General features: G+C 37.6%; 1 protein-coding gene across 2 annotated transcripts in view; it reads left to right on the forward strand.

The window, feature by feature from the left end:
• The window catches only part of LOC309504995 (SLAIN motif-containing protein-like), a 28,143-nt gene extending 8,960 nt beyond the window's left edge, over positions 1-19,183 (forward strand). Inside the window, exons 3-9 of one of the 2 annotated variants that reach the window (XM_082178341.1) lie at positions 4,202-4,341; positions 6,148-6,270; positions 8,847-8,987; positions 10,118-10,408; positions 13,689-13,829; positions 17,932-18,214; positions 18,301-19,183. In XM_082178341.1, coding sequence (XP_082034467.1) covers positions 4,202-4,341; positions 6,148-6,270; positions 8,847-8,987; positions 10,118-10,408; positions 13,689-13,829; positions 17,932-18,214; positions 18,301-18,367 — 1,186 coding nt within the window. In that variant the 3' untranslated portion in view covers positions 18,368-19,183. Of the gene's footprint in view, positions 1-4,201; positions 4,342-6,147; positions 6,271-8,846; positions 8,988-10,117; positions 10,409-13,688; positions 13,830-17,931; positions 18,215-18,297 lie in introns of both variants that reach the window. The other variant, XM_082178340.1, reaches the window with a different exon arrangement.
• Positions 19,184-19,362: the final 179 nt, after the last annotated feature.

Below are 19,362 nucleotides of genomic sequence, written 5' to 3' on the forward strand. Positions count from 1 at the left end.
TTACTTCCGGTCTAGAATGGCGTTCCTTTTCTAATGACGTCAGTTTGACGGCTTGGGTTGAAAACGCTTAACCACTCCCCTCAAACCCTCAAACCGTCAGTCTATGAGCAGAGATGGAGAGGAGGAGCGCTAAAGTGAAACCCTGCCCTCTGTTCAATATTCCCTTTCACTTGGAAATACGTCACAACACTGGAGAAAAGTCGTTTGCAACTTCCGGTTCACGGGGACTTTAATGCTAATCGGTGAAGTATCCCTTTAACTACATCATCAATGCGCATGACTCACTGGATAAGCAGTTGTTTATCAGCTGTGTGGTTTATTTGTAGTGTAACCTTACATACAGCCCATAAATAAAAACAGGCTGCGTGTCAAGGATTACTGCAACAGGTGGTTTTGCATTAGGGTTGGGCGATATGGACAAAAAAAATCATATCTCGGTGTGTTTTGGCTGAATGGCAATGTACAGTACCCTATATATCTTGGCATCTTCTACTTTTTTCTACTTGGATAAAAATAGTACAAAACATCGAATTATTTACAAAAACATATTTCTCATAATTAAACTACCCAATGTTTTCGTGCAAAAAGTGCTCATGCTGAAGGCTATGAAATATAGTGAATGTAACCATGCAGGCTATGCTATACATTGTTACAAAAAAAAGGTTCTAATCAAGTTGTAGCAACAATCTTAGAATTACTGTACTTACTGTGTCTGTTTGGTGCACATTACGCTTGTTTACTGAAGTCTAGTTTATCAGAGACTCGCTTGCTTAAGGCTCGTCCACTCCTGATGGCAAAATGGAAATATTTGCAAGACTTTCTAACATTTACAGATGGAGAATATACCTGTGAAATGTAAGTTATGCACTGAGAAAAACACGACATCTCAAACGCATTAAACAGCACAAGTAGTCCGAGCATCCTGACGCGGAAAGGCCTTAGTATTTTTATTTGTTTATTTTTTATTTGACATGGACATTACAATTACATTGGACGAACCATATCCATTTGCTTGGGTGTTTTAGCACACATGTTAATTTTCAACACCTGTCCACGGGAGCTAATAAAGCATGACTCAGGTTTAGGACACATTGGAGTACGCACATTCCCCAAAGCAACTCACTGCTTGTCCTCCGCCATTTTTCAGATGCGCTCGTAGTATCAAACTTCGGCATATCTATCTAAACTGGATTGCCTCATCCTATAATGTTTATAGAAATATGTTACGATATAGCGTATAAACTCTATATACTGCACAGTCCTATTTTGGATTCAAATGTGCGGGAAATGTTTCTAAAATAATTCTGAAATTTTTTTCCAAAATGAAGTGTGATCTTGGGATACTCACCAAGACGGGCATTCTGACAGAATTTTGTGTAAATTTGTCCATTCAAATGCAAGAAGACCTGAAAGAGAAATCAATTTAGTATTCGCATGAGGCTTTCTGAGCGCTCGCTCGCTCCTGATGTGTGTGTGTGCACAGAAAACCAAATTGAGTTCTCTTTCGCATCATCTTGCGCTTGACTGTTTAAACTGGCGTAAGAACACGTGCAAATGATAAATGTTTGTGACCAAAAAAATATATAATTACCACATGGTCTAGCCGTTTTAACAGTCTGTCACAGACTGCCGGACTTTGCCAATTGCTTTAGAGTTTTTTTTCCGCGACTAACCAACTAATTAATATTTGGTCGACTAAGCTTCTTTTCATCGACGAACGTTTAGTTGACTATTAGGGGGCAGCCCCAAAAAGATTTTCATAAATGTATTTATTAGGCTAAAGGCTGTTCTGTTTAGTCCATCTCTTGTATTTTATTCTGCATTGATTAGTTTAATTAATAGAGAATTCCTAAAAACAAAACAATAATAAGCAGCTAATCTCTCTAATGCAGCTTTAATTTTAAGCAGAATAATCCAGCCACTAATCCTCTGCTGGATTGGCATTGGCCAGCAATTATCCTCTCCGTATGAGCATATCTGCTGCTTGAGGCTAATAGAGCTTTCCTTGGCACGTGGTAAGCAGCTTTTGGTGGATTTATGCTTCATGTGATATTGCTCATTCTAGTCGGTGAAAAAAAAGAGGATTGTTTTGACCTGGATGTGGACTGACTAGAACAATTTTTCATAGGATCCATTATATAAAGCTGCAGTGTGTCATTTTGTTTGGCATGTTGTTAACATTGTCTCTCATATATCAGTTTAATGTGAAGTCAGTCATCTAAATATGTACCAGTAAAACATTCATAGGCAGTTGTTGTACTGTGTCTTTCAATATGCCTTCTAATGTTCATTCATGTTTATTTCCTGCTAGTCGTAAAGAGGAAGAGACGATTGGTGAACTTGCGTGACCGTTGTATTCCACATTAAAGAGCATCAAATCTACATCTATTATTAGAATTTCATTATGAATTTAAAATCTCAGACTTTTTCATATTAGGAGTAACAGCACAAAGCTTATTGTTATTACTGGATGGCATGTGCGCTACAAATAATATTTGATTAAGTTTTGTTCACGCATTAACTGAAAACAGCACAGACTAAAAGATCTCAGTTCATCAAAATAAAGATTGATTAAAAGTGAGAAATCAATATTGTCAACCCAGGCCTAGCTTCCACACAGCTGACACTAGTGGTTAACCAATGGATCGCCAAGGCAGATATTTATTATTTATTTTATTTTATTTATTTATTTTATCATCAAATAAGTTTTTCTTTTTGGCCAATGTGTCGGAAGCAGGACATTTATTTTAAACACGCTGAGAAGAACGCCAGCTTCAGTTTCAGGTTTCCCATTATTCATTAGTTTATTGTCTCTGTTTAACTGTTCTATCTAATCAATTATTGGACACAACTGTTAAACAAAAAGTAAACTGTATATGAAAAATTATAGCATTTGCTTTTCTATTATTAGTAATAGAAGGCAAACACACTATAATACTTTCTCATCCAGCAGATGCACATTTATATCACTTAAACAAGTGAATGTCTAAAAAACACAATTACTTTCACAAAACTTTCAACTCCAGCTGTGAGATCTTGTGAAGTTTAAAAAATAAACTTTAAAAAAAAGTAAAAATTTTGGCTGATGCCGTTACCGATAATTCTTTTATGTTAGAAAGCGATAACCAATATATTGGCCGATAAATCTATATCCAAGTTTTTCTTTAACTTTTGAGAGCCTGATTTCAAAAACAAGTCTCACCATTAAAATCCATGTCCCAAGCACACAGTGATAATGTTCTCATTATAATTCTATGCAGCCTATATGACAGACACATGTTGCACTTTACTGTATTTTCCTTTTTTGAAGTGATTCCAGTCATATTTCAAGCAATTCAAAACCATCATGGCGAACAGTGCGCATCAGAAGTGTCTCAGCCGAAGGAAGTAATCCATTATTTATCGGCATTAATATATCGCCCACATTTTCTTATTGGGCCGATTAAATTAAAAATGGTGGTCGAAATGTCGTGCATCCCTAGCGTAACGGTTGGTTCATGCGAATCAAATGCAGACAAGAGAGTTCAGCTGTCACTGGACATGCATTAGCGACAAACTACAAACCCTTGATTTCAAACTCTAGGATGCTCATAGTTAACTGTTTAACCGACAGCAAGAATTGACTGATTAATACTATCAGACCTCTTGTATGTCAGAAGATCATGCAAAAGTTTATTGTCATGACCCCTTTAATTCAGATATGTCTTGTATATTTTAACTTCTGACAACCCTTTCAAGTCCAGACTCTGCTTTCAAATAGGATCAGGAATCTTATTGCCATTGTTAAATTCTTCCTCTCAAAAGGAAATGAATGTTTGTGTCTGTCTGGAGAGAGAATGAGCTTCATCAGAGCAGTATTTATCGGCATGTGCAGCATTTTGATGAGCAGCTCATGATGGATGGATTCTTCACCAGTGAACGACAAGCATCTGTTCCAGTAAACACTGTCTGTCCCACAGAAACGACTGTTTGATTTCCCATATATGTACATTTGAGCAACAATCATAACAGGAATCTCTTCTGTGCCGTCTTTATGGGATAGTACGTTGGTTGAGTCAGTGTAAGACTTGGTGATGATTGTAAACAGTCTGATGGGTAAAGACATTTTTACATTATTTCTAAGTTCTCCCCCAAAACGAATTTTACCAGTTTAATTTCATGGTTGATGTTTATAATTACTGTCCTGTTTTTGTCTCTTCAGGTTGTACGTGTCCCCAAAGAAGCATGTTGTGGCAGAACAGGGCCCTGAATCACCACTGAAATGGTGTAGAAAAGTTCTCGATCACCCCAGTCCAGAGACTGAAGTCGCCTGTCGGACGCTCATCAACCGACTAGACCAAAGTATGGAAACTTTTATGGTCATTTAACTGATGTTAACAAAGCAAAGGGGTTGCTGTATACAGATGAATATAGAATGATCCAAATGATTCAGGAACTGATCACAAGTGGACGATGATGAAATGCAGGTGTAAAACACTTTGAGCTTGTCCACTTTTGACAACTTCCAGGTAGTCAAACGCGTTCGACCTGATTGCTTTCGTAGTGTAAACGCTCATACGGTCGAATGTGTTCAAACAGCCACAAAAGACCGACTACTGAGTCTGACCTAACATGTAATCATTATGGCAAGTGTGCTAGCCAGACGGCATTTAAACTTTTTCGACCCAAATTTGGTTTGAAGATGAAAAACATACCAAGCTCAATGTTCTCTCGCTATTCCTGATTTCTCACAGTGTTCGGCTGGTCTTGCTGCTGTCAGAGCGGAAACAAAAGCTGCTCTCTGTATGTTTTACGTCGTCTCCGTGTGCGTTTTAGTAGTTATTTCGTCTGTTAGATTTAAAGATCTGAAAAAGCCCATACGTTTACCCGCCCATAGACCCTCCCCTCGAAGAAATCAGGACAGAAGTGGTTGAAAGTGGACAAAAGAGACAGATTAAAACACCAGGTGTAAATGGGAATGTGTCTCCCGCGTCTCTCTGTGATCCGAGTCTCCAAAACGCCAGAGAGATAGTTATGACATTTTGATTAAACATTACGCAACATTTTTATAAAACATTAAACATTTTGCATGGTTGAATTGTTCACAATAAGTCTTATGTCTTTACACATAATAACATGCACAGGGCTCAACACTAGATTTTGTCTAGTGGCCCCGCCACAAACAAGTAAATAAAATAAAATAGTTACTGTTTTCAATGTTTTTGACTCCTGTAACCTTGTATTCTAATAAATAATCTTATTACACTATTTTAAATACTAGTGAAATTTCACAATTCTTGTTTCCAATTTCGAAACCACCGCAAGAACTACTTGCCGAAATAATTTCTGTTCAAATTCAAGTTCAAATCACAATGGACAAAAATCCAGAACCGCCTTATATATTTTTTAAATATCAAAATATAGGAGAAAAGACTATCACAACTTCCATTTCATGTGGACTTTAATGTCACCGTGTTAAATTTAACGAAGACCATTAAAATACACTACACTGTGTGGCAAAAATAAATGTTACAATGTAAATTGCGTATAAGTATTTATGTTTTTTTACACACCTGTCCGCAGTTTGAAAGCAGCAAGACAGTCTCTGAATTGTAAGTAATAGATTCATGAAAACGCAATCTAAATGTTAGCAGGTAAAAATGTCGATTGTTCTACAGGAACAAACACATAGTAACTAGTTAATGTTTTTTGTTTTTTTTTTAAATCTAAGGGTCTCTCTTTAAATAATTCCATTAGTCACATTTCTAATAAGAATAACTTCTTGATTAAAGTGCATATTTATTAACATTATTGCGCTTCTTTCTTTGCTGTGTCAGTTGCTCTGTCAAGTCTTTGAAGTTTAATGCTCACTGTTAACTCTTTTGTGAAATGACAAATGTAGTTTGTCATAGTTCACACAACAATGAAAATTCTGTCATCATTTACTCACCTTCATGTCGCTCCAAACCTGTTTGACTTTCTTTGTTTTCTGTGGAGCACAACTTATATTTTGAAGAGCGAGTGAATTTTGAAAAGTTAGTGTGGTCCAAAGCAACTCTGCACCCTGTTGATATTCATTTTATGGATATGTGGGTGAATAAATTATGATTTTTTTGTATCTGGTTGTTAGACATGGTCGTTCAATGATTTGATTTTTGTGTTTTGCAGCATCTAGATGGAAGAACGTGTACAGTAGCCCATCTCAGACAGCCGAGGCTGGCGTCTCAGCATCCTCTTCTGCTGGGTACCTCAAATCAACTAACAAAACACTACTAACCTCTGGCAGCTCAGGTATGGCATTAACCCACGCCTTACAGCCTCTCACCACAACACACACACACACACCCACACACACACAGACACACAGACACACCCACACACACACACACACACCTATGCAAGCGTTCACTGGTGTGGGCAGAGCTGCTTCGACTTTGTTTGTGTTCAGTACACATAAAGCATATGACAAGGTCAGATATCACGCATGAGGTTTCTGGCTGGCAAATTCCTCTTAACTTAGTCTTCGGCTATGTGTGTTTTAAAACCTGTTTGTTCTGCAGTGTGTGTGAAACTCATGAGTAACTGCCTCTGCATGAGTTTCTGCTGTTTAATGAACCACATTGGTGGCCAGAAATGATTTTAGTTGCTTTGCTGCAGGCATGTGACTCACTTGCAGTACTAGGGCCGCGCAATATGGACCAAAAATCATATTTCAGTATTTTTTCAGCTGAATGGTGATAAGTAATATCTCTGTATTTTCTATGGAGTGGCTAAATGTTTTGTTTTTATGAGGCCCACCTTTGGTAAATAAAGCTTGCAAAGCACTTTGTGTTCTGGTTGTGATGGTTTCACAGCTGGGGTTTCAGCAGCAACATGAATTTCATTATGCTGAAAGAAACCTGTTTATGACATTCTCTACAGATTAAATGGTTTTGATGATCATCTGATATTTTAAATTTGAATAATCTCCCAGTCATGGCTCAGAACTGAGGATTTTTTGTTCTTGCACAGTCGGGCCAGCGGTTAAAATTTTTACTTGACCTAGTAACATTTCCACTGGCTCCGTCACAAAAAAGTAATAAATAAATGAAAACAATATCTAGGCCTATTTTATTATTATTATTTTTACACCTGAAACCTTAAATGAAGTTATGACAGCAACAACTACTCTCATAAATATTATTAAAGACAAGTAAACAGTCAATAATAAAATAAGAACAAATAATCAAATTATGAGAAACGGCTCACATTAATACAATAGAACAAACATACAAATGAAATGAACACTGCTTGTCAGGCTAACAGTAGTTTTCTGGTACAGAAATTAAATAAAGAAGGCTAATCAAATGTAAAATAACACTGCCAAGACTTTACTGTATACATTAAATATAGATTAATCCTTATTTAAGTCAAAAAAGTTATTCGGTCAAGAGCAGAGAGTGATTTTTATTTTTTATTTTGTTTTTATTTTTCGTTGTCCATTGTTGTTTGATTAACATTAAAAACACAGACAGCAGAAGTTTTAAGAGTGAATGCCCGGATCCAATATAGTGTTACACATGCATTTGATTTAACTGTTTACATTCACTTAAGACATAACCAACTATGCTTACAAGGGAACTCGGTGTTAATTTTGACAGCAAATTTAGATTTAGTTTTAGTCTTTTAACTAAAATGCTTTTTAGATTTAGTCGACTAATAAGATAAGATTTTAGTTGACTAAAATCTGATGAGTTTAGTTAAATTGTAATGCATCAATGAAGCATTTCTCTAAAACATTTCTAAACTCATTATATACTCCTGGAGAAAACATATTAACCGGTTATATGAATGATATTAAGGAACAAGCAATACAGACAGAGATAATATCTGCTGTGACTTAACATGTCTTTATCTTAAATAAAAGTTATAAAACCACTTCTCAATAAAGAAAATTAATGTTTTAAAATTAATGATATGGTGAATTCAGGTTGATTTATGCAGTCTTTATAACAACTTGCAACATTCTTCAGTCTTTCTAGCAGACATATTTATTTGTATAAATTAATATGTATTTGTACATCTATCACTCAGGACATCACTTCTGACTGGAGTCTGGATCTCTTCTCAAATCGTCCCTCCCTAACATTTTTGTCTTGTTTTTATTCATTTATTTCGTCATAGTTTTTGTCATTCAAAACAAAAATATGTGAAAAAATGTTGTTGACTTAAATTATGACAAATTATTCCTCAACTAAATTAACACAGCATAAGACGACGTGAAAGAGAGCTTATTTGTGCACCGTCTGAGATGCGGCTTTCTGTAATGTAATACGCACACACGTGACGTCACCGTTTTTACAAATGCATGATTTTGTAGCTTACACAGAGACAATAACAGTATATTTTCCCAAAAAATTAAACCCGTTTTCAAAAGTGTGCGTTTTTAGGCCCTCAAAACGCCGGTTTCGTGTAAATGAACAGCCAAAACACATTAAAAAAATATATATTTTTAGTTGAAAATCGTGTCTTGTAAACGGCCTCAGAGACTCGCTCACTGTCAGGATGAAACTTTATGCAAAATAGAAAATACTCTAACATTACAGATAAGAGTATAACAGTCAAATGCAAGTGGTGGCCTGGGGAAAACGCATCTCAAATGTGTTAAAGCTTAATATAAAGCTTTCTCATGTTTGCGGCTCTACTTGGTTCCTACACTTTTCCCACAGTCTGTGCCCGGTTTTCCACAAATGCGTTATTCACATATTAAAAGTGTCGTGACTCGCAGATATTCTGTCCACAGCACGCAGATGCGATTAATCGATAATCAAATTCTCTGACGATTAGTTGTTGCAGCTCTAATATTGAGTGTTTTCTGTTGTTTCCAGGTCACATGGGCGTCCACTCTGCTCTCAGCTCACAGTCCTCTATTGACAGTGAGTTAAGCACCTCGGATGACTCCATCTCCATGGGCTATAAGCTTCAGGATCTGACTGATGTTCAGATAATGGCTCGTCTGCAGGAGGAGAGTAAGTATGCTTCGCTAAGTATGCGACACACTTCCAGACCCTGACTGGTTTTTACCTCGGCACAATGCACCACTTATTCATGTAGAATGCAAATAAATGTAGGATATGAAAATGCTTTCTATTCTTGTTATTTGTTTTGAAACTCGTTGCTTCAACAGAATAATCTGATTATGGTTCAGGCAAATTGTAGACAGCTGTTATTTGTGTATCGAGAACACCTTTTAGAGATTAACTTGAGTCTCTCGTGTAACTATTACACAGTAGTTGACGGTGAAAGCGCACACGTTTCATTATTTGACAAACCACCGGGGTTTGTAGTCTGCAGATGATTGGACAAAATATTGGTAAATTTGAAAAGGAAATAAAAAAACTGACCCGGTTTACTTGCTACATAAATTAACTAAGTTCAGTTACTGGTATTATTTTAATTCCAGTTAACTCCCACAATCCCTTGCTATCTCAAATTCAAGCTTTGTTCAGTCTGGTATGGAATGGCCACTTTTCACCATCAGCAATTTTCTACGGACAAAATAAAACCCTACATAATATGGGATTTGCAGTGGTGTCCGAAACCATAGTGGACGTTGAGTGCACTTATTCAGTCCCACAATGCACAACTGATGTACGCTCAACGGCTGTCCGAATTCGCTCACTCGTTTTCATTCACTCCTTCAAGTGACCAGTATTAGTGGACTAGCGTAGGTAATAGTGAATGAGGGTTAAGGAGGCGATTTCGGATTCAAAAACTCTTAAAATCCCATAGACTTCCATAGAAAATGCCTTTTTTCCGTAATATCTTTTAGTGTGTTCAGCATGTGTTGATCAAACTTGGCACTAGGGATATCAGCACTACAATCAAAAAGATCAATAGCGGTGTTGCTACAGTATCAGTATGGTGTGCAGACACACAGACGGCTGGTTTCCATGTGTGCATGTGTCCTGTGAAGATCGCTTGTGCCGAATAGTTAAATACACTTCAAAATCGTTACTATACCAACTTCAAAGTGTTCATTTTTGACTTTCAAGTTTTTGTTGTAATAATACTACTACTAATGTCATTCCATCAGCAGTTACAAATAAAGCTTTTTTCTTCACCGTTACAGCCAGCGGCTTGTCTTTGTGTGTTTCAGGTCTCCGGCAGGACTACGCCTCTACCTCGGCCTCGCGCCGCAGCTCGTCGGCCTCCCTGCAGTCTCTGCGTCGAGGCACATACAGCGATCAGGAGTTTGACTCCTACAGTCTGGAGGATGAGGAGGACGAGTGCTGCTCTCTGCCTCAGCGTCTCCAGCGCTACTCGCCCTCGCCGCACAGCTCTCCTCGCTGCCTCTCTCCCAACACACTGGCGGAGTACAGCCGGCTCGCCGCCCCGCGCCCGCGCATGTCCCGCCGCTCCCTGCAGGGCCCGGGATCCAAGAGCGAGGGTAGGACGTTTAGTGTTCAGCAGATATCAAAACAGCATTTTGAGGGATATACTACTAGTCACAAGTTTTGGATCGGTAAGATTTTTAATGTTTTTAAAAGAAGTCTCTTCTGTTCACCAAGGCTGCATTTATTTGATAAAAAATTTATAAAAATAAACAACAATATTATGACAATTTCAAATGACTGTTTTCTATTTTAATATATTTTAAAATGTAATTTATTCCTGTGATCAAAGCTGAATTTTCAGCATCATAACTCCAGTCTTCAGTGTCACATGACCCTTCAGAAATCATTCTAATATGTGGATTTGATGCTCAAAACACATTCATTATTATTATTTCAGGATTCTTCGATGAATAGAAAGTTCAAAAGAACAGCATTTTTCTGAAATAGAATCTTTTGTAACATTATAAATGTTTTTATTTATTTATTTATCATCACTTTTTACTTTTGATCAATTTAATTCATCCTGCATGAATACAAGTATTCATTTATTTGATTTCTTTCCCCAGAAAAATAAAATAAATTCTTACTGACTCCAAACTTTTGAACTGTAGTGTTTAGTGTTACAAAAGCTTTACATTTCAGATAAATGCTGTTCTTTTGAACTTTCTATTCATCAAAGAATCCTGAAATAAAAATGTAAATAACTGTTTTCAACATTGATATTAATCAGAAATGTTTCTTGAGCATCATATCGTCATATTAGAATGATTTCAAAAGGATCATGTGACACTGAAGACTGGAGTAGTGATAGAAAACAGCTGTAATAATGTTTTTAATCAAATAAATGCAGCCTTGGTGAGCAGAAGAGACTTTTTTTTTAAAACATTACAAATCTTACCAATCCAAAACTTTTAACTGGAAGTGTACATGAGCCTGGTGTAAATTTGCTTGTAGAACAGAGCTGAATGATGAACTGCGTTACGGATGCACTGCCCCTTAGATATTAAGGATCATTGATGCTTTTGTAGAAGGATAGCCTACATTGTCATGAAAGGTGTCATGAGGAATTGTCAAATCTTTGTTTCTGGATGTTAGCTTATGAAGTTAGCAATATTTTTGCAACAAAAAGTTGAAATATTTGCAATAATTATAATTTTCCGAATGTTATGTTGGGTTTACAATAGCCAAGTCAATTAACCTTTTATTTATAAACCACTTTATACAGTACAGCTTCACAGGAAAATAACAATCAGTGATGCAAAAATACTGCAGTAAAGCAGCTCTAAAGAAGACAATATTCAGATCAATTCAGTTCAAGTTCTGTTCTCATCAGATAGTGTGAGTGCAGTCAAATCAATAATATTACTGAATATTAAGCGTCTTATAAACACCAGCTTAGTAAGCCGAAGGCAACAGTAAGATTAACTACACCAGCACATATTTAACTTGAGTAAACTTATGTATCTATGCACTGATTTGATTAACAGAACTCTATGATACTCTTCACTTAATAGCGTTAAAATCTGGCATAACACACTTAAAGATTATAAATAAATGTACTGCCGTTGCCTCTGAGGACCAAATACTTGGCACTGCTGTAGCTTTCAGTACAAGATATTTAGGAAAAAACGGCTGCGTGATAGACTGACATGAGTAGTTAAGAGCACACCTCCTTGACCTCGGATCATAGGACAGCTATGACTTCTTTAGATGTTGGTATTTGAAGTAAATTAAAGTCTAGGAGGACATGCACATGAACTAAAAACTTAAAACTTTGTATGTGTTTGACCATCCATTTACACGACAGCGGCATTTTGGGGGCCTGAAAATGCTAACTTTTGAAAACTGGTTTCAAATTGCAAGTTTTTAAAAACAATACAGTCATCATCTCCGTGTAAACAAGACCACAAATTTGGAAAACGGTGACGTCATGCGTATTACTGAATAATACAGCATTTTGTTTTCGTGGATCCATGTAAACGGGGATCGTTTTGACAACATTGTCATCTGTTCACGAAACCGCAAAGGAAAAACTTTTCAGTTTAGTACATCGTTGTCATGTAAATGTACCCTCAATTCTTTTATTGAACTAATTCGGAGTCCTTGAAATTCTATCATCAGGAACCTGAAACTATTCATGACCACCGATTTACACAGCGATCTTGTCTATTGGGTAACACTTAACTTTGCGATGAGGTGGCGAAGTGAGAACTGAATAGATACTGTTATTCTTAAATACTAGAAGAACTAATGATGAAAGTAAAATGCACAGGGGAATTTTCATAGTTCCTAGAACTATTGGCGGAAGTACATGGATTTTGGCGCGTTCGCACCGCAGGAACTAGAAATGATTTGAGTTCTAGGAACTCCTTTTGGAGGGACTAATTTATCTCCTGCTTCAGAGTCGGTCTAAACCAGCACTAGTCAAGTCAAGTCATCTTCCTTTATATAGCGCTTTTAACAATGTAGATTGTTCCAAAGCAGCTTTACAATGGTAATGGGAAACTAAAGTAAAGTGTTTTGGCTTTATAGCAGCTCTAGAATAAATAGTTCACTATAGGAACTACAGTGACGATAGTGTTCGCTGATTGGTCAAACGCACGCGAAACATCACCATACAAAAAAAAAAAGGTGTGCACACACTGATTATAGCCTATACATTTACGCTACAAACTAACTCTACGAACATGGAAAACAGTGATAGATGGACCTCTTAACCTCTACGCTGAGGAGAAAATCCAACGTGACTTTGAGGGGACCAAGCCAAACATGATTATGTATTTCTGCTCAGCAACACTGGACATCCACCACACGGCAAACGCTAATACCTTTTCATATACTGTCTACTTTCTATGTATAACAGTTCTATCTGATAACGTATTAGACAGGACTGTTAGACAGATCGTAAACTAGTGAACTAGCTCTGGCGTTCTCAGCGCCGTCACAACAACAAGCGCGGCTTACGTCACTTCAGAGTTCCTACTGGCGGTGCGAATGCAACCAGGAAAATGTTCCTTGGGGAACATTAGTTCTCGGAGTGGCTAGTACCTATAACTAAGTTCCTATAACTATCCGGTGCGAAAGCCTGTAAAGTGATAAAGAGGTGTTGTGAGGTCTTAAAGGCTCTGACCCTTAGGATCAAAGGTTTTTATCCAGAGGGTTTATCATGAAAGTGGTCATGATAAACTAATATAAGTGGACATCAGGGAAAACACAGCATGGTACAACCCCTTTAATATTATTGACTGGCTGATCAGCATTACACCTGCATGTATTCCTTCTGTTCTCAATGGGCAGGTAGTGTGTTAAGCAGGCTGTGTGTGTGGTTTTCAGAGGAGCTCAGGCACAGCATGCCTAACCTGACCCCGCGCACCAGCCTGCACTCTCTGGAGGCAGTCAGAAACAGCCGCAGCATGGAGGCTAACTTACAGAGCTCAGGCAACCGCACGTCCCGTCTGCCCCACTCCCCGACAGGTTGGTACCCCGCTCCTCTGCTTCTCCTTCACCCTGATCCCTGTTCCTCAGGTACAGCTGTGTGATGGTGATGATGATGATGATGTGCCTCTAACCCACTCTTTCATAACAACCCCATAATCCCCATCACAGTGGTGAGGTGAATGGATGTTGAGTTGTACAGGTGTGTGTGTGTGTGTGTGTGTGTCTGGTTTCTGTACGACCACTCCTTGAATCTGAACCATTGTTGAACTGACAATGCACTATCGGTCCAGTTTCTCCTCCCCTCACCCATCATCCATTATTTCTGCTCTTAAAACCTGTTGCACCTGTAGTGGCAGTTTGAGCCACTATAGCGCATCCTTTGATGTCCAGGGATGATGTATTGTTGTTGGCCCACCTGGAAGTTAATATCAGCCTTGATCCCTTGACAAAAAACTATTTGTCATGAAAAAGTCCCGTGACCAACAAAGGTTTATGATTTGAGTCAATATGATAATCTTCACAACTGAACACCACTTTTATGAATCTTGAAGCTTAAATTCAATCGGCAGAAGTCAAAAGCTAAACGTGGGCTATAGATTACCTACAACACAGTCACATGACTTAAAGCATTGTTGGAAGCTTAGTGATGGTGATGTTTAAGTCTTTATGTAAAAAACAAAACAAAACAAACATTTTCCCTAAAAGTTAGTCAGAATAGTTTGCTAGAGCGTGATTACAGCGAACTAGCGAGTAGATGAGTTTAGCTGTTAGGCTGATGAAGTTTAATGTCCCCGACAAACTCTCTGGTCCCATTTAGCCACTTGTTAGCAACTGCATTTTCAAGACAGATAAAAGGTTTAATAAAATCACGAGGGGGTTTTACTGGTGTATTTTATGCTTTAGAATAAAACATGAAAATATATTGAGCTTGTGTTCACCACAGACCTTATTTCAGGCATGACTTCAGGACGATGGAACGGGAAGTGCTAAAATGCAAACTTGTTTCTGTGTTTTGGCCTATAAAATACGTCATCCCTGCAGCACCCTAGTACAGTTTTGCCACTACCCAGCTAGGTGCAGTTTAATTTCATCATCCAATTACTAAGAGTAATGTGACATGAATGTGGGTAGTTTCCAACTCATGTCCTTTGGGAGTTTGGTTTTAGACCCAAACAACAAGGCCAAAAAACTGCCATTGCGATGTCAGTTTACACGCGATTAATCGGTCCAGGTGTGTGGACCGTTTATCAGCTCGGAGCAATAATACAGCGCAGCGTGAGCTCAGAACAGGTTTACTCGCTGGTTGATCTCGAGCACGTGACACCATTTCTACACAGCGCTGCGAGATTCAGTGAAAAGCGTTCAAATTCAGCCCAGAATTCTCTGTTATAAACCGTATCGGATCAGACAGAGCTGACGTGGAAACCAGGAGAAACGTCGTGCCATGAACAAACAAGTTTCAGTCCACAAATCACCAACATTCACCATGGATTTAATATAGCAACGCTAACTGAACTAATCATGGGATTGTGGTTGAAGTAGTCGAATGTTTTTTACATTATTCAGTTCAGGGTTCGTACAACCTTTTGAGAGTGAATTTCAAGCACTTTTCAAGGGCTTTCAAGTGCTTCACACTTCGCACTTCAAAGCTCTAAATATTATCCAATTTTAATGTTATTTTTAATGTGATGATTTGTAAACTAAAAGGTTGAAGAGAAAGGAAAAGTAACTCCTTTAAAGAATGAAAACTAGCACTATGTGGCAAACAAACACCTTCCTTTTTTTAAAAAAAAAACCCACTATAAATTACCACTATAACCAGTAGATGGCAGCAGAAGATAACTTGTTGACTTACTAGCCATTTCCACTCCCTAATATATGGAAAAAAGTAGGAAGTCACAAAGTCTCATGAAAAACAAAATATTTTCTTAAAATTGTAACTGAATTACACAAAGTAAAAGAGCGCTTCTTTTATAATCACTGAACTTGTCTGTGTAATAAATAATACTATATTCTACTCTTATTAAATGTACCTTTCTTCTTTTATAGTATATTTATTACAATATATTTAAATTTTAAAAAATAGGTTTTTGCATGTTACCGTTGTTAATAAGTTGATTTTATTTGCAACTCAATTCAAGCTCAGTGTTTTACTGTCAAATTTCCAATCACCAAACCTGTAATATTATTAGTAACTGCACTTATTAATGTGAAACAAAAGTAATTTCATAATTCAATTAACTTCCAAAATCCCCGTCAGCGCTACCAAATCAGGTCTATCTGCAGAACTGCTCTCAACTGTTAGTCTGGAGCCCTGGCCTGGTCTCTTCTCTACACACCCGGCCTAAAGAGTCCATCTTGTGTTGAGTGTTTCATCCCTCTCTCTGGATATCCTGGGGCTATTCCTGTTACCATGTGTCCTAGCTTGATTTGGTGCACTCTTGTGTGCGTGGTAAACAAGATCTTTTACACACGCCAGTCTTTCCTGGAGGTCGCCCAAGGTTTTTGCTTCAGTCACTCCCTTTGAGACTGTTGTCTTGGACAGATGTCTTGCTTCATCAGATGGCATCAAGCTTTCCTTGAGTATTTCGGGCCCGCCAAGACATCTTCTGCTCAGCGTTTCCCTCTGACTCCTCATTCATGAAACACACATACAAATGGATCCTAAAATCCTAGGTTTTCATCAAAAGTGATGAGCAAATCAGGATTTAAAAGGCATAGGTCCACTGAATTGCATGTATATGAAGTAATTAAACCAGTGATTAAAGTAATCCAACATTGTTTCTTAAAATGTGATGAATAGAGAATCATATCTAATTCTTGTCCAGTGCATTAATATTATAATATTTGCTAACGAGCCGCATAATAACTGTTTTGTGATAATTGCATCACTGAAAGGAATTCATTATGTTTCTGAATTCCTGGAATATCACACACAAATGTTGGCCAGAAACCTGTCCATGTCTGGCACACATATGTTTTTCTGGCACACATATGTTTTCCAGGAGAGTGCTGTGATTTTCTTGCACGTTGATGATGAGTGCCATACTTCATCTAAACCATGACGGCATATTTGTGAGCGACTGTATGTGTGGGAGTTAATGCACTCGTTCACATTGCGCATGGATTTAAGATGAACAGCGATTTATGAAGATTTTTGTGTGTGTGTACAGGCATTTAAGAAGCTGTTGTACGTTCACATTAGGACCATTGAACATTTAATTTTCTGTTGAATTTGAACCACTGAATTTGTGGAAGCAAATTTGTAAAGCGAAATAAAATGGCCCGTAAATTGCCTTTCGAATATAATAGGTTGTATTTTTAAACAGACCTAATATTTTGGAAGTGAAATCTGAAAAGTGAATATGGATAATTACATTTTTAACTATGAAAATGAGTGTGGAATGTTTTGAATTGAAATATTCACAAATATACGACCATGTTGAATTTCAGCCTGTAAAAATGCAAGCCCTAAAAATACAAATTAGTGCTGGGCAATGATTAATCACATCCAAACTAAAAGTTTGTTTACATAATATGTGTGTGTGTGTGTACTGTGTATAATTAGTTTATATATATATATACACATACACATATATAATATGCACACACGCGCGTATATATTTAAGAAAAAATTGCTATTTATATATAATATAAATTATATACATACATTTTATATATATATATATATATATAGCAAATTTTTCTTAAATATATACATGCATGTGTGTGTGTGTGTGTGTGTGTGTGTGTGTGTGTGTGTGTTTGTGTATGTGTATGTATTATGATTATACACGGTACACACACATATATAATGTAAACACAAACTTTTATTTTGGATGCAATTAATTGTTGACCAGCACTAATTAAAATGCAAGCATGGTTATTGCTATGCATATTTTTTCAATTAGTGCAATTCATCAAGCTTTTTTCTATCAAAAACATTTGCCATTTATTTTCTTCCATAGTCCTTCATACTTGGTGTTTCCTGCAAGTGTCTAGGATTTTCTTGTTTGTCATTGTGAAAGTCTTTATTACACGTTCTGTTAAATGTACTTTCTGCTGGTTAAAATGCAGCATTAATAACATGGATGAGGAAATTACACGAGTGTGTGTGTGTGCTTGGGTGCTCTTGCAGGTGTATCATCTGCACGGATGAGGGGCGATGGCCAGTCCCCGCTCTACCTGCGGGCTCCCATGAAAGCTCTCGGGCCCGTGGGCTCTATGACCGGGGTGCGACAGCATGCCAAAGGGCCTCCAGGGGCCCAGGGAGGGATGAGGAGGGTTCAGTCCCCGGGTCCCAGCAATGGTGCGGCGTACTCGGGCTCCAGGAGCGCTGCTGTAACCAGACAGACACCCGGAAGAGGCATGACCCCAACATCACCTTCTTCCAGAGGCAGACTTCCACAGACACCCAGAAGGTAACTCACAATCAACTACATACACTGTCGTTATTTCCAAAGTTATTTGGAGTTGAGGTTATTTAGCTTATTTCCCTCTATAGCAGATCCCTGGGAATGACCAAACCCTGTGCTCCCTTCACTGATGAATCCTGGAAAGACGGTTGTTACTGAAGGCCTGAGAACTCCACCTGTCGTCCTCACAGTGAAATCCAACGCGGCACCACTGCCTAAAAACCAACACTGAGGCCCAAAAACAAGAGTGTGAACGAATCCAGAGTCTCAATGATAAGAGCAACTGTGGAGGAACGGTGGATCTTACAGAGACTGCTACATTAATTTGTAATATTTGCTTTTTTTTTTCTAAAACATCAATGTGCTTTTAATTTCATGACAATTGGTAGGTTTGAAAAACTGAGAGAACTTGAATAAGGAAAAAGGTGTGTGTCTTGTAATACATGTAGTTTTTGTGAAACAACGTGTGGAATTTAATTCATAGATGCTGTGGAATAACCTGCTGTTGATTTTGCATGTTTAATCTATTTTTTAGAAATGAAGGATATATGATTTCTCTGTCGGGAAAAAAAAAGGTGTGAGAATTTTTAATGTTATGAAGGAATAGTTGTTTTCTGTAAAGCAAGAAATGTGTCTGTTTTGTGTCAAGACATAACAGAGCAATATAGAAGAAAAGTGTTCTCAAAAATGTATCTTGAAGGAGAAGAAAATGTACATTTTTTTAATTTTTATTGAGATCACATCAATGTGCCAAGGTACATTAATTACTACTGCAACACTGTTTCTTAATTCAGAGTGCTTGTAGCTGAAGTTACTACACTTTCACTCCATCTGGAGGTTTGAATCTGAATTTTGATGTCTGTGTAGTCTAGGTTTTAATATGCACTAAGCCAGTTAAATTGGAGATATCTGGGTATGCAATGATAATGGAGTGCCTCCGAAAATCAATAAATCAATTTCAGCAATAAAACTAAATGAAGAGCAATTTTATTCATTCTATAACACTAACACATTACAAACTGAACATGTTATCAACACCGACCAAAATACATTTACAGTGTATGCGTTGAGTTTGAGCGTGCAAACGTACAGAGGGGAGAGGAGGATAGCACAAGTGTGTGAGAGCAGATCTTTAATTCATTACACCATAACGC

This window comes from Leuciscus leuciscus, assembly GCF_965113295.1.
Source record: "Leuciscus leuciscus genome assembly, chromosome: 8".
NCBI classification, from domain to species: domain Eukaryota; kingdom Metazoa; phylum Chordata; class Actinopteri; order Cypriniformes; family Leuciscidae; genus Leuciscus; species Leuciscus leuciscus.